The 16439-nt window shown below is 43.3% G+C and overlaps 1 protein-coding gene across 1 annotated transcript in view; it reads right to left on the bottom strand.

Annotated features, from left to right (window-relative positions):
• Positions 1-1181: 1181 nt before the first annotated feature.
• Positions 1182-16439, bottom strand: part of AR (androgen receptor) — a 182303-nt gene continuing 167045 nt past the window's right edge. The window contains exons 5-8 of the mRNA XM_002929171.4: positions 14520-14664; positions 9473-9603; positions 8460-8617; positions 1182-7787 (exon numbers count right to left, since the gene is read on the bottom strand). Of these exons, the coding sequence (XP_002929217.2) occupies positions 7632-7787; positions 8460-8617; positions 9473-9603; positions 14520-14664 (590 nt within the window). The 3' untranslated portion in view covers positions 1182-7631. The remainder of the gene's footprint in view (positions 7788-8459; positions 8618-9472; positions 9604-14519; positions 14665-16439) is intronic.

The raw sequence follows: 16439 nt of genomic DNA, 5'->3' as shown, positions 1-16439 counted from the left end.
TCACGCCCTGAGCTAAAGGCAGATGCTTAACGACTGAGCCACCCAGGCGCCCCTCCAGGCTCTTTTTAATCCACCAAATGTCCTTGTCTCCCTGATCTCTGTGTTTTGCTACACCTTGGAAAATTTATGGTGGGTGTTAACTACCTTGTTACTTTAGGCAGGGACTCTCTGAGGGAGTCAATGACAAATACATTTCAACTTGGGATCCTTCTCAGGGATTCTCACATTTTAACAGGGAACAAAGCAAGAGCAATTGTCTCACTGATCAGGTCACATACATTCTTATTTAATTTCTAGCCTGGCCCAGTAGAGAGACATTGTGACACTGAGTGAGGACACTGAGGCACAGAGAACTTTCATATTATTCCTTAATGCATCTGTCACACGTCATTGATGGTCTGTATCTTAAGCTCAAAAATTCAACTTGGGATCTCATTTTGGTATCCAAACTGGGAAGATGCAAGAGGCCACTGTGCCTAAACCTTTAAAAACCTCAAAGAAAGCTGGTTCAGATTTTACTTGGGTGGTCAAGGACAATGTGGCCCTTGAAAAACAGTGAGAATGTGAACATGCCCATTCCTTATCTGAAGCTTGGCAAGAACTGGGCAGTGAAGCTCCCAATCATTTTATGTTCCCATAAGGGTGAAGATGAGGGTGAACAGCTGGGTTTTGTGTGCCTTTCCCCTGTTTGACAAGCTCAGGGTTTTTGATGAGAGGTTGTAATGGGTCATCAGGGTCCATCTGTGCTTTCTTAGCCCAGACTCTTTGATATTTTGGTGGTCCCAGTTCAACCTATGCTAGGGCCAACACAGGGCAAATTTATAACCCCTGTGCAAAGATTTTTAAAAAATATGTGAAAATCAACATAGCATAAAAGGCCACTGGGCATGATACCAACTCTTGACTTCAATAAAGACAGCCAATAAAAAAGAGCTAATTAAAAAACTCTGAATACATTCCCCTGAAATTTTAGATGGTTTTACGTTTTAACAAATTAACAATGGTGATAAGAGGACATTTAGCAGCTTTTCTCGAGTCTCTTTGTTAACGATAACTTGAGCCTGCAGCCACAACAGAGGCCGTGGCCAAGTTTTAACTGGCAGACCAGCAAGCCAGTATTTTACACAATGGATGACGTTTCTGAAAGCAGAGACAGAGACAAACCCAGAGTCACACATGTATTCCAACAAACAAGTTTCTGCCATTTTTAATTGTATTTAGAGCAACAAAAGATTCCAAGATTACAAAAAAAGAACAGAGCACTAGCGTTTGGGGCTGGTCCTGCTACCCAGTGGAGGCCAAGTGCCGCTGTAAGAACTGAAGCCCTGTCAAAAGAACTTTTAAGCAAAATTAATGTTTTTTAAAAAAATCTTTTATGATGCTTTCTTTTTTTTCTTAATTTTTTCCTCAACATTGAAAATTAATTCTTACATCTGGTTACATTGTCTGCTGCCTCTTGCTGCCAAATTAATCTCAAGGACAGCACAAGAATGTCGCATCTGAAGCACTCCCTAATCAATGTTCCAGTCTAGGGGAAAGCAGAAAAGTGTCACTGAATGGTGAGGGGACTCTTTTTTTAGCTTGGGTTATCCCAATGGTGGCTACTCTCAGCACCTGAGTGGCTTATGGGATAGGACAATCCCCCAGGCACTTCACTGCAGGACAGTTAGCACCAAGGGCTCAAACTGGGAAAGACTGCAGGCCTGGCCGGCCTGCAGTGCAGGGAACAGAGTCCCCAAATGTAAAGCAGCAGCCAGGGAGGGCACGACCAGAGAAGCAGCAACACTTTAGGAATTTCTTTTCTTCAGGGTACATGTGTCTTTCAGGTTTTGGTGGCCAGTGGAATCTGCAGCCATATGGCAGACAGCCTTATAGAATTAGTGCATGTGGGGACTGTTTTAGGCTACAAGGGCTACTCAGTCCATAGCTTCTCATTTAATTCCATAAAAGGCTAAGAGACAGGTGAAGTAAGGAAAGGGCTCATCCCCCCTGCTATACTGAATTGGGGTTGGTAACCAATCAATGCATATTACCTACTTTCTGGCTAAATCAAATGGGGATAAATCAAAACTGTGTCAAAGGCTGTGTTTCCCTTTAAAAACCTACCTACTAAATTTAAATACTTATCACTAATTTCTGGGGGCAGGAATATTCCAAATGGTTTGTTCCCTCAGCCTAAGAATCTACAAAGGAGGAGTGACTAATGTGGAATTTTCTGCTTTCACCTAGAAATGGTTTAAGGTTGGGAGGCTCTGGGCAGCAGACCCCAGTGTCAATTTCTTAACTGAAGGAAAACATCCCTACCCAAGGGCAGAGATGGACCTGCATCTACAGAGATATAACTTCTAGTACACTGACAATTTTTTGACAGATAAAAACACATTTACATTGTCAAAATCTTTACAGAACATATCCAAAACCAAAATTAGAGCACACAGACACCCAGTAGCAAGAGCACCTCAATCGTAGGTGAGTGGATTGTGTAAAATATGGAGCACTTGCTCCAGGTTCCCAAGTGCAGGAAACTGCCCTTTTCTCACAAGGATGGTGAAGAACAAAGAATGTTTCTCCTTCTTCCAACACTCAGGTCCCATTAGGGATCCATCGGTTAAACATTTGGATGGGCCTGTGGCCCCAAGTCTGGAACTTCCCTACGGGAAATCCCAGTTGATTCCAATGAGTCTTCACCATCCTTTAAACATTCATCTGTCTTGGGCTAGTAAAGTGCAATACATCATGTACCCCATTCTTTTCCCCCTCTGCTCTTTTGTTAGGCCTGTGGGTAAGGCCCCAATAGAGGCAGAGATCTTTTAGTTATCTGATCAACCCAGGTATCTTTTCCATTCTGAGAGAGCTTCCAAAATGTAACTGTAGCCTCTCTCACAAGTACATGGTATCAGTTATGACCTGGAACCAAATATAAAGGTGCAGAGAAAGATAAAGCTATCAGAACACATTATATCTATACATATATAATTCAATTTTGAAACATGGATACAAATACTCATTTACAGTATATTTCAACCTTCTGCCTTAAACCCAAAAGAACTTTTTGTGCCATCCAAAGTGGGCAGAAATGAGGATTTCTGCCTGCTGTCCCTTTAGTGCAAAATCTAGTCCTTTAAATGCTCCCCTTCTCATCAAGGGCTTCACATCTTCAGATACACTAACATGGGCACTAGCAAACACAGTGGCCAAGACAGCTCCATTTCCAACCATGCAATAATGGAGCTTTAAGAATTTGTTCAGCAACTACTAGAGAAAAGGAAAACTAGTTCTGCTTATAAAATCACTTAGTGAAGGACCTATAAACCCAGTTTTTTCAAAATTATCTTCCACTTTTCTAAGCATGTATATTGTTGGGGGAAAAACCCACAAAACTCTTATAAGTCAGTCAACAATAAAGTCCTTTAGTCTGTCTTTGGATAGTTTACCAAAGAGGCACTAATGCTTGTTCCCTCCCTGCTCTTAAATTTTGGTATCTTAGCAGATACAGTGTAATCTTTGGTTACATAATATGATGCTTTCATCTCTTTGTCTTTTTTTTTTAACTGCTTTCAAAGATTTTCAAAGAGATTAGTGGTGAGAAACAGAGCTGCCTATAAAAGGCAGCAGGGATAGAAACTTTCTTTTACAAGAAAATGCACATGCTAAATGGCTTGACTTTAAGTTTGGGATTTGATCCTGTGCTTCAAGCATTCCTGGTTCCCATGAACCCTTAGAGGGGGTTGAGCACAAGGGTCACTCTTTTGGCCCAGTGCCCTCTCACCTGGGCAACTGGCACAAGATAATTAGTAGTCAGCCTCTTGTTTCCCCAGAGCCATGCAGGGATAGTGACAGGGCTATCTGGAGAGAGTCTCATGAAGTGCAACTCTGGCACAGGGATGGAAAGGGGTAGAGGGGAGAGGGCTTTTGAGCCCTGCAGAATATCAGAAGAGAAAAGAGAGCAAGGCCATATCTGTGCTGTGGCTAATGAAACAAACACTTAGAAGCTACCTGAAGCTCAAAGTTAGGTCATTCATGTAGTGTCACTATCATGTGGATGATGAAACTACTTTCTCTTAAAGTGCCAACAGAATACTTCTTGCTATACAGGCCTATATGTATTTAGAAGTAGAGTATGGACAGAGAGGGACTCTAGCATCAACATGTTATTTCTCAACCTGGAATCACCTCAGCAACTATCCAAAGGACAGAGCAAAGCTTCTTTCTTTCTTTTTTAGTGCCAGTGAATATACATAAAAATATGTGTATTACTGATTTTCTTTTTCAAAGATATATGCCAGAATCCTTGAAAAAATTCCACTCTCATTAGAAAAATAATGAACTCCCCAAGAACAATGATACTGTCTGTGGCACAGAAAAGCTTTGGAACAAAGAACCCAACCCCTGTTTCAGCTCAGAGGCCAGGCCTGGGAGAGCTGCCTAATGAACAAGAGCTGAAACTGCCACACAACTCTCTCCTTTGACCACAGAGTTTGTGACTCTGGTGACTTACTGCCGTCTAGCACAGATGGGGCCTTCTCCCTGGTGCCCCTTCTTTTTCTCTCCCTCACTCCATCCCCATCGAGCACTGCAAACCTCTTTAGAGATAGTTACCATGACTTGCCTGGTGAGTGATCCTCATCTTTCAGGTTACCAGGTGAGTGGATCTAGGTGGCCAATCCTTCATGGGTGAGTACGGTGTACCAACCACATCAACTGTTTGTACAGCAGAGTGCATGCAAAATGAGACTTCTGTCAATTACACTGGCGAGAACATCAATGGTGAAAAGAGAAAAAAAATCCCCCATTTATCTGTGGGAGAACAAAGCCAAGCTAGAATCTCCTTCACTCACTGAAACCCCAGTGCAAAAACACTAGGCCTAAAGCCTTGTTTAGGCCTTTTTTCCCCTAGTCTTGCCATTCAGAAATTCAGGGTAGTTTAGTTGTTGCTGTTTTTAATTACACTGCTGTTTCACTGATTTTTGGCTTTCACAAATGCAAAACATATATATTCATAAAGACAAGAGTCACAATTGGGAAATCCATAAAGGTGAAAAATTTGGTAGTCAGAGAAAAAAAAGGAGAGCATCTAGTATTTACAAGGAGAGATATTAGAATGATATAATCAAATCCATGTACCATAAAAGACAAAAATAATTTTAAAACAGATGTAAAGGAACTATTAAACTATAACCTAATGTAACTGAAAAGAGTTATGGATTTTTTTTTCTGTTTAAAACAGCCAGGAGTAATCTCGTAAGCTTATATAAGCCAAATGATGTCTTAAAAAAGAAAACCAGAATTTGTCTATCCTACCCCAGAAAGAGAACCTGTCAGTTTTAGTTTTGTCCAGCAGTCTTGGATTGGTATATCACCCATCTTAGGTTCCCCTGTCCCCTGTTATTTAAAGAAGCTGTTTTGCAAGTTCATTTGGCTATTAATATCAACACAGAAATCAGGGGAGGAAACCCATGCAGATAATAGCATGTCACTCAGAAACTATCTTCTCAATAAGTAGAGTGAACCAACTGAAATGGGCAGCTTGGGCCCCTAATTTCTTGAACTTAGCAGATGAATTTAAGAGCTAAGTGAGGAGACAGTTGCCAAGATGAAAAAGTAGGTGGACATTCCCCCTGAACTCAGGATTGGGGGACAAAGTCAGCAAAAGAGAGGTGTGCCAAAGGACCATATGAAACCAGTGTCCTAGGAGCACACCCTGAGTTCATGGATGGCAGCCCATTGGAGCCACGCAAACCAGACCTTTCCAAAGGAGGTCATGGTTCTGTAGTATAAATGGTTCAGCCTCCCTCTGGCTGAGAGGCAGCAACAAAGGTGGGGGGTCTGAGTGAGTATGGCCGATGTCAGAGCCCAGAATCAGCAGCAGAGGAGGACGATGAGTAAACCGACCAGATGGTGCCCATCTGGCTTTAGATTTTGCCTTTGAAGACTTTAATTTAGTAGTCAGTCTCCTCTTAGTTTCTTCTCTCTTCTTCCCATGACTTCTGCAGGTGCATATGCTGGGTGGCAAGGACAGCATTTACAGGGTTTCTGGTTCTAGTGCCTTCATTCTTCTTACCCTGGTAATTGAGTTTTCTCTTTAACCCTGACCTGCATAGCCCCTTGAGCTGCTCTGAAGGAAGAAGTAGGTATTTCTCTACTTGGTGGGAAGGTATCATCTCTAGGGGACAAGGGCAAGATGCCCAGCTTGTCCAGTCCCATTGATGCCTTCTTTCCAGTTTGTCTAAGGGCTTCAGAGACCTGATAGTTGATGAAAGACATTTGGTAAGAAGTCTTTGAGCCTACTGGCATCTAGAGATAGATGTCAAGACTGCTGGCTTGCTAGCCTTCTTGGTGGTAGCAGCTCTTAGCAGAGAGTCTTTGAACATGCCCAAATTAAGGGACAAACATCCCTACCATGGCTGTAATACAGTCTGGTTAAGTCCAGGCTCACAAAACACTGAAGGGAGAGTAACAGGGAGCTTGCAGCTTCATGGAGTCAGGCAGAAAACATTCAGGTCTTTTAAAGGTAAGGGCAAAGAGTGATCAAATCTTCAGTGTCCTAAGCAGGAAAAGAACCAACCCATCGATTCTTTTTCCTCTGACTCCAGCCCCAACCTCTTCCCTGACCCACATGCAGGAAAGCAGACCTGGCTCTGGATAGGGCCTTCCAAAGGGTCAGATTGCTCCTTTCGTTCTTACTGGTCTGACTCTTCAGTGGAAGTGGCCAAGTTTTGGCTAGAGAGAACATTCAGTTCAAAGCTCTTAGAAAAGCTTATTGAAAGTCAATTTGAGGGTGGAGGCAGAGGGTGAGAGAGAAAAAGGATTGGTTGGAGGGGAGGCGTTCACATGCAGACACGTTTTCAAACAAGAAGCACATTTTCAGTACAATGAATTGCACTGCAGTTAAGCAGTCTAGCAGTCAGGGGCCAAGGCTGTGGGCAGGTACTGGTGATCCATCTGTCCTCTCTTAAATCTGTCTCCCCCATCCTAACTCATCTCTGGGGTCATCCTGCCCTCTAATGGCAATAGCCATTGGCAGAAAATAAAGTCTCCCAGGGAGCTTGAGCTTGGGGAAAAAAAAAAAAAGCAGTTGACTCCCCATGGGCTTGAAATTTTCACCTTATTCTAGTCACTGTTGGCCTCTTTGGGGGAATTCTGTTTGTTTTTATATTTTTTAAGAGGAAAAAACCCTACAGGATTTTTGGTTTAAGGGGGTTGTTTGTTTTTGTTTTTGTTTTCCGGATACTCAGCTCTCTAAACTTCCCGTGGCATTAGGTGAGTAAACGTTTGTGTGGCTGGCACACAGTGCAATGCTATAAACAAGCACAACTTGACACTGGGCCACATGAGGATCATCACAGATTTAAAGAAATACAACACCACTCAAAACACAGATAAGAGCCATGGCAGGGAGCAGAGTCTGAAAGTGCCATGGGAGAGTCAGATAGGAAGGGAAAAAAAGAGAAATAGGAAAAGAGGGCGGAAAGTGCAGCAAATAGAGCTCAGGAACATCTTCACGACAGACTGTACATCAAAAGAGGAAATTCCCCAAGGCACTGCAGAGAAGTAGTGCAGAGTTATAACAGGCAGAAGATATCTGAAAAGGGGAGTGGCGTGGGGTGAGAAAATGGGGGCTTCCAAAAGCTTCACTGTGTGTGGAAATAGATGGGCTTGACTTTCCCAGAAAGAATCTTGGGCACTTGCACAGAGATGATTTCTGCCATCATTTCTGGAAAGTCCACGCTCACCATGTGGGACTTGATTAGCAGGTCAAAAGTGAACTGATGCAGCTCTCTTGCAATCTGTAAGGGGAGCAATAAGAGGGAGAAAACAGGCTTGACAAGGAGTTGGCTTCTGTCAGGCTCTTCCCCCCAACTTTGATTTTTTCCTCCTTCCCTGCCCTTGGTCCTCCCTGTGGATGTGTGTGTGTGTGTGTTCGCACACATGTACACTAAATAGTCTCCAGGAAGTTACCAAGGGCTCCTAAGAGATCTCTTACACCACTGCAAGCTCTCTGACGCAGGACCACGTGCTCCTCTTCCCCAGCACATGCACGTGGATGTACACATGAGCATGCGCGCACCCACCCACACACACATTCTCTTCCTCCCTCTCTCTCTCTCACACACACACATGCACATGCACACATGCACAAACACACAGACATGATTCAAGGGAGAGGGGGAAAACATTCAGGCATGTTTTGTCTGCTTGGAGAACTTATCTACTCTAAGCCCTTTCCTTGAGTCCCAACTGCTCTGTTCTTAACTCCTCCACCTCTTTCACAACATCCAGGGGCAATGTGACCTGTGTTCCTTTCTTCTCCATTGTATTTTCTTCCTGGACCACACTCAAAGTCAGAGGAGAACGGAAGCACCTCCCAACAGGTGGTGCCAGATCCTAGAGGAGCATATTATCACTTAGCCCTAGCAAGCTGCTTCTCCCTGACGAAGCACCCTCTATCATTTGCTTACAGGTTGCACAGAGTCCAGGAGCTTGGTGAGCTGGTAGAAGCGCCTTGAGCAGGATGTGGGATTTTTTCTCTTGCAAGCAATGATACGATCAAGTTCCTTGATGTAGTTCATTCGAAGTTCATCAAAGAATTTTTGATTTTTCAGCCCATCCACTGGAACTGATGTGGGATGAAGACAGAATGGGGAGGGGAACCATGCCCACAAAGGAGCATTAGACAAAGCACCAAGTTATCTGACCACAAACTTGACCCCCACCCCCACAGGAAGGGAATCATCTACTTGGTTTCCTGTCAGATTCATCTGTTTGCTTGGGTCCTTCAGTCTGCCAGGAAGTTCTAGACAAAAAGTTAGCTGGACCCAATCTGAAGGGCATTGAGTAAATAAAATTTATGGAGCCTTTCCTTTTTCTAGTCTTCTCATCTACACATTTCTCAGGACCTGTGGTTTTATGTTGTCACAGTCCAGCTCTGATTAAGACAATTAAAATATACAGCTTCAAATATCAAATCTGGCCTCCCTTTTCCCTCACAGGGGCTAAGACAGCAGTCTACTTAGAAGAGTCAGTAAAGAAAGATTACTTGGCTGCCTAATAAACCCTATCGGAGTTGCTTACGCAGACCTCCTACTATTGGCAGAAGAGGAAATTCCTTCCAGGAGGCAATGCCTTCTGCTCTGCAATAAATATAAGGTGGTCTTTGACTGTTTCTGTAGTAGAAGCTATGGAAAAATTCAGAGACCTGCTACAGCCAGCCCCAAAATCCTTGTTCCAAGGAAAGACTGGAGGTAACTGGGGATCTAACAGAAGTTGAGTTATAGCAAAGAAAATAGTCTGTAGCCATGAAATTCATACCTGGTAGAAAAAAGGATGGTAAGGGAGAGTGGAGGAGGGAAGGTGAACGAAGAAGGGAAGTGCCTAGGAGCTGGCTTCTGCCTGAGAAATCTTTAATGGAAAAAGTAGCTCCCCTCTGAACCCCTGTAACCCCAGGGGCATTTTTGTCTCTCCAGGCACTTACTAATGCTGAATAGCAGCAGTGCCTTCATGCACAGAAATTCCTGGGGGGTGATCTGGAGCCATCCAAATTCTTGAGAGAGGTGCCTCATTCGGACACATTGGCTGTACATCCGGGACTTGTGCATGCGGTACCTGCACAGTAGATAGACGGAAAAAGGAAAGAAGTAAGGGAAGGCTTGACAATAAGCTCAGAGAGAATGTCTTCTATTGCCACCCCCACCACCACCCAGGATCTCCAAGAAGAGCTCCTTGTTTCTCTTGCTGGTGCTTCATTGACAAGGAATAAGGTTGTTCTTTTTTTTCCAAAATCCTGACATCCTGGTAACTACTCATCTTCCCTGGTCAGGATACGGGTTAGCACATGGAATTTCCAGGTCCCCGTGCCCCTCCTGTTTCCTGAGACAGAGACAGGAAAGCCTAGCCAAATGAACACAATGGGCCAGGCACATGGTCTCCCTAACTACAGTTCTAATATCCCAGCTACAGCCAAAGTCAGAACCTGCCTCCCAGGCATCCCAGCACGGAGTATTTCTAGGAGATAAGCTTTAGAAATCAACTTCCAACATAAGGACATCAGGATTCCCAAGTGACCACAGTAATTTATCCTGTCAATTCCCCTGCTTCTTAGCATAAATCCCATTTCACTTGCTAGAAATTTTGTCACTTAAAAAAACAAAAAAAACACACAAAAAACAAAAAAAAATGAAGATTCCCCACTGTCCCTTCACAAAGTGAGTTCCAATGCTTATCAAATCAGCCAGGAAGTGTTTCTGAATGCCCAATCTAAGTGTACCCTGAAGGGGAGACTATTCCCTCAAATAATGATGGTTCCTTATCACAGTTCGGGAGTTGTAAACACATGTGAGCTGTTTTTACTATAGTGACTTGTCAACAGAACATCACACTATCACCTATACATTATATAGGGAAGTGGCCAAGGCTTGAACAGTTTCTCAGGGGAGAACAATCTCTGTTTTATGACTGGTCATGGCAAGCCTCTAGGAAGATACAACATCTTCCTGCTAGCTGGTTTTCCTGGTTTTCAGCACTTCAGAAATCGTGTGTGTGTGTGTGTGTGTGAGAGAGAGAGAGAGAGAGAGAGAGAGAGAGAGAGAAAGAAAGGAGATATAGAAACTGATTTTGTATCTTGTGGAGAAAGGAAAGGGAATTTAACACCCATTTAAGTGGTGAGGAAAAAGACCTAGATTAGGCTTGAAGGCTGTGGCTTAACATTTTGGTCACCAAACCACTAGCCTTGTCCACAGGCTAAGCAGGCCTGGTACTGGTTTGGTGGAAGCACAGCGTCCTATCTCAGAGAGATCTTGGCTGCCCTGGAGAAAAAGGGAAGGGGGGCAGATGGTATTCAATTCAGGCTGGAAACCAGCTAGAAAGAGGAAGTGTTTAGATAGTATCACAAGTCAACTTACCAAGGCAGTGTTGCTCCAAGGCCTTTCACCCTCGAGAATTTTTGAATAAGATCTGCTGACCCTCGGACCTGATCCAGCTGCAGTCTCTACTGTATTTCTAAGCCTCTGTTGATGATAACACTGCGGTCTTTTTACCACTGAAATCACGGTCCTAACGTGGAGGACTGATGTAACACTGCTGCAAGTCCCAGAGACAGAGAAATGTGGGGGAGGAGAGAGAAGAAAAAGGGAAAAGCAAGGGAAGGAATTCAGAGGGGGAAGGGAACAAGAAGGAGAAAGGACAAAAAAGAGTAGGGAAAGAGTTAATGGAAAGGAAAGGGAGAAGAGAGTAGAAGGCAGAAGACAAGGGCCAGGAATGGAATTCAGGAAGAGAGCAGAGGTAGGTGAGAATAAAAGAGAGGAGTAACAGAAGAGATGAAAATTGGAAAACACTGAACACACAGTAAGTATTCAATAAATGACATGTAGGAAGGTACCATTATAATACTATTTGTCATTCTACAGATGAGAAGACAGAGGTTCAGAGAAGTAAGGTAATTTATTCAAGGTCATACATCTGGGGTCCAAGCCCTAATCCTCATAACATGTGTTCTCCACAAAGAGGGGACAAGGAAAGAAGAAAGCAGGGCTGATGACAGGGCTTGGTATCAGAGAGATCAGGAAATGGGTTGGCTCAGAGTCCCTCTCTTTTTGGGCTTCAGTCTCCATATTGAGGAGGCTGGCAACAATTAGTGGCTGGTACTGGAAGGTACTACCTCCCTAGTGGGTGCTAGATATATGTGGGGGAAGTTTGGCCTGTTACAGTGACAGAGATCCTACTGGTATTTACTGGGCAGGTGCCAGGAATGTTTAACATAAACATATTCCAGTATGCAAGAACATCCTACACAATGGAAAATCATTCCTCTGAAAATGTCACCAGCATCCCTGTTGAGAAACATTGGTTTAGATGTTTCTAGAGACTTGAAGAGCTCTAACATAGTGGTTCCTACAAGAGGAAGAGGGGAGCAGTGTTGTTTCAGGAGCTCTGAGGCTTGATGGGTCTAGGACCCTGCCCATGTTGGGAGTCCCATGGTGCCTTCTGAAGAGATAAATAGAAGTGGCCCAGAAAGTTGGGAAGGAGTGCCACATTACTTACATGGAGACAGAAAAGGGAATGAGCATTTTTAGAAAACAATAATTATCACCTTGCAAAGATTCAAGGGTCTTAGGGCTCTGGATGGGGAGGGTGGTGCAGGTGCCCAGAGTGTTAATTCAATCACTGGAGGGCAGAAGGAGGCCAGTGGGGATGAGAGTTACACAAGAAGCGGGCTTTTAAAGGCTTTCCCCAGAAGATGGCATCATAGGTAACTCTTTGGAGGTCTGGAAACCATAAAGCAGGTTGTGCCAAAAGCCCAATGGTTATTCTTAGCTCCAAGCTACCAGGGTTAGCTGGGTTGGAAGAGGGCAGCCGGGGATACTCATTTTCCCCCATATAGCCCTGCTGTACTGGAAGGAACCAGTAGCCTGTACATTTTATTTTAAGGCTCTTCTGGGTTAGAGGGCTGGAGGGGAAGGAAGGTCAATTCCTGCCCTGACCAAAAAGATTCTCCATGGTGAGACTAGCTCAAGGTCCTTGGGGAGATTTTTTTGGCCAGCTCCACTCACAATGCTATCAGAGGTCCTCAAACAGCAGATATAGAGAAGATTATCACTATTAGGGAAAGAGGATCAGAAAGATACTTAATTTCTTGCCTATCATGGACCAGGCATTTCACATCTATTAGCTCCCATTTTAGTAATCATAACAAACCATTTAAGGAAGTTATATTTTATTAACAGACAAAGAAATTGAAGGTCACAGAAGTCAAGTCTTGCCCAAAGACAGTGATGCAGGAAATTATAGAACAGAGATTTTAGTTGAGATAAGTGTAATTCCAAAATCTGAGCCTTTGGCCAAATTCATGAAGAATAAATTGAGCTGGTGGGCATGGCAAGCATAAATTAAACTTGGTTTTAATTTTTATTTTTTTAATATATTTTTACAAATTTTATTTTATTTAAATTCAATTAATTAACATATAGTGTATTATTAGTTTTAAAGCTAGAGTTCAGTGATTCATCAGTTGCATATAACACCCAGTGCTCATTACATCATGTGCCCTCCTTAATGCCCATCGCCCAGTTACCCCATCCCCCACCCACCTCCCCTCCAGCAAGCCTCAGTTTGTTTCTGTAGTTAAAAGTCTCTTATGGTTTGGGGCGCCTGGGTGGCACGGAGGTTAAGCATCTGCCTTCGGCTCAGGGCGTGATCCCAGCGTTATGGGCTCCTCCGCTTTGAGCCTGCTTCCTCTCCCACTCCCCCTGCTTGTATGTCCTCTCTCGCTGGCTGTCTCTATCTCTGTCTCTATCTCTGTCAAATAAATAAATAAAATCTTTTAAAAAAAGTCTCTTATGGTTTGTCTCCCTCTCTGACTTCATCTTATTTTATTTTTCCCTCCCTTCCCCTATGATCCTCTGTTTTGTTTATTCAATTCCACGTATGAGTGAAATCATATATTTGTCTTTCTCTAACTGACTTATTTCGTTAGCATAATACCCTCCAGTTCCATCCATGCACATCCTTGCAAATGGTAAGATTTCATTCCTTTTGATGGCCGAGTAATATTCCATTCACACACACACTCTCTCTCTCTCTCTCTCTATATATATATATATATATATCTTTTTTATCTATTCATCTGTCAGTAGACGTCTCAACTATTTCTTTTAAGATGTATTCATTTATTTGAGAGAGAGACAGAGAGCACAAGCAGGGGAAGGGGCAGAGGGAGAGGGGAAACAGACTCCCTGCTGAGTGTGAAGCCTGATGCAGGGCTAGGTCTCACAACCCTGAGATCATTACCTGATCTAAAACCAAGAGTTGGATGCTTACCCAACTGAGCCACTCAGGCACCACTTAAACCTGTTTTTAAAGAGAAGGGAAGTGGCTGGGCCAATGCTGCTACTCCCTGTCATTTACCACCATGAGGCAGTATAAATGCTGAGAGTTATACAGACATACTTTGAATTCTGTCACCAACATGCCTTGGGTGAGCCACTTTATTTTGTTGAGCCTAATTTTCTCCATCCATTAAAAAATATTATCTATATAAAGGGGAAATCGGGTTATCATGGGGGCTCAATGAGAAAGGATTTAGAAAGTATCTAGCTTTCAACAACAGAGCTGCTCAACAAAAGGTGATTGGCAGCAGCCCTCAGTGGTAGCAAAGGGACCACAGGAACTTCAGCTTTCACAACTAGTCTTTTTGCCCATTCCCTATGTTGCTCTGAGTGAAGGAGAGGGGGCTTGACATGAGGTTGAGATACTCTACAAGGCAGGTCAGAAACATGGCCAAAATAGTAGGCCTTGGGTGGGAAAAGAATGCCTCAGCACCAACCCCCCTCCCCATTGCTTTCCACCAGGTGGCCTTTCAGCAGGGCAAAGCCACCTCAGATTGGGCAGGCTGGCTGGAGCCTCTACTGCCTCACCTACAGGTCATATGGGCTACCCCGACTGTTATTCCCATTACCATCATCACCACCAACAAGGTCTGGCCAGGATGTTATGTTTATGTGAGTTCTGGGCCCACGAGCACTTACTCATTGAAAACCAGGTCAGGGGCGAAGTAGAGCATCCTGGAGTTGACATTGGTGAAGGACCGCCAGCCCATGGCAAACACCATAAGGCCCATCCAGGAGTACTGAATGACTGCCATCTGGTCATCCACGTGCAAGTTGCGGAAGCCTGAAGATGGGGCAGAGGCAGGGGTCAGACTGAGCACTGATGGGCTGAATGAAGACCCAGCCCTCTACTGGGCTGAGAACCACTGGCACTCAGGCAGCTCCTGAGAAGCCCCAGGGACCATTAATGCTGAGGAGCAGGGAAGGAACAAACTATATGGTGGGGATAATATGCCTTGCTCTCCTTACTTCACTAGCTACTCAATTGAGACGATGATGGAGGCAAAAAATGGTACTGTCATTTGGAAGAAAATAATAATTTAACATGGCTGTTTACAATGTATGAACTCTTTCATAAGTATGTTACTTATATTAACTCATTTAATCTTCACAGCAATCCAATGAAGTAGGTACTATTAGTAAACCCATTCTGTGATTTAGTAAAAGTGAATTTCAGAAAGGTTAAGAAACTTGTCCAAGATCATAAGGCTAGTAATCGGCAGACCACATTCCAAAGCCAAGCAGTCTGACTCCAAAGCCTGTGCTCTTGATTACTATGCCTTCCTGAAGACGAAGTGTAATAATCAGTGCTCCTACGTGAACAGCACTTTTCACTTTACAGAGATCTTTTCTAGCTACAATCTTATTTGTCCCTGGGAAATGGATATTATTACATATCAGCATGCGTTGGAATGCCTTTGGTAGCCACTGCCTTCTCTACACCACCTTCAGGCTCTCTTTTCTCTGATCCTCTCTCTGGCTTTCACTTCCTGTCCATTATTTTCTATTTAACAAGTAACTTGGCTCTGCTAGTTTCCTACTCTGCCATTCCTGCCCTACTGCTATTATTATACACAAACAAGTTCTTTATGACCTGCTTCCTTAGACTAATTTCTTGCCCCTTCTCATAATTTAGGTTCTAATTATTCTGAAATATTTAGTTTGCTGAACACACCATACTTTCTCCTGCCTCTCTACCTCTGCTATCTCTGCTGAGGCCGTTGCCTTGCCTAGAATACATTCCTCCATCCCCAGGCTTTCCATCTGATAAATGCCTACTCATCTTTCAAGTCTTCACTGAAAAGCTACTTCCTCTGTAAAGCCTTTTCCAACTCATCTAAGCAGAAGACTTAATGATTCTTCTTTTACCTTCTTACTGAACTTTGTGTAGCCCTACCCAATTACAGCACTCATTATACAGCATTGGAATTTACTTATGTACACATCTGTCTCCTCCACAAGACTTGTCGATTCCTGAAGACAGGAACTATCCCTTCTTTCATCTTTTCCTCCCTGGTACACAGCACAGTTCAGATATTTGAGTACACATCTTTGAAATATTAATTTAATATTTATTATATTTATTAATTTGATAGTAATTAAATGGAATAAGGACTCCCATTTTTTTCATTTTATAAAATGGGAATTAGATGATCTCCAAATAATCTCCCTTAGTCTCACAGAATGGAGGCTCCTAGATGCTACTTCCACAATACCACACAGAACAGATGTAGCTATATTCTTCTGGAAGTTTCGAGACGGTTGGATGTTTAGAGAATCACCTCAGAGCTCATCTCTTACCAGTCCCCTATTTCCCTTTTCCCCAAAAGATCCAGAATTGTCTGTTTGTTTTGCTATACTTAGTAGGAATGCTTCCATGAATTTAGATAAAGCTTCTAGTTTTCCTGTTGATGACCTAATTTAACTCTCACAATAACCCTAGAGGGTAGAAAATGTGACACTTATTTTGCCAACAAAGAATCCAAGGGCCAGACAAGTTAACTGACTTCCCCAAGGTCATACAGTCTATACATAGCTGAATTGGGACTAGAACCTAGG

The sequence above is a fragment of the Ailuropoda melanoleuca genome, chromosome X (assembly GCF_002007445.2).
Source record: "Ailuropoda melanoleuca isolate Jingjing chromosome X, ASM200744v2, whole genome shotgun sequence".
Lineage (NCBI taxonomy): Eukaryota > Metazoa > Chordata > Mammalia > Carnivora > Ursidae > Ailuropoda > Ailuropoda melanoleuca.
The sequence above is the reverse complement of the archived record's forward strand: the minus strand, read 5'-3'. Positions and strand labels throughout refer to the sequence as shown.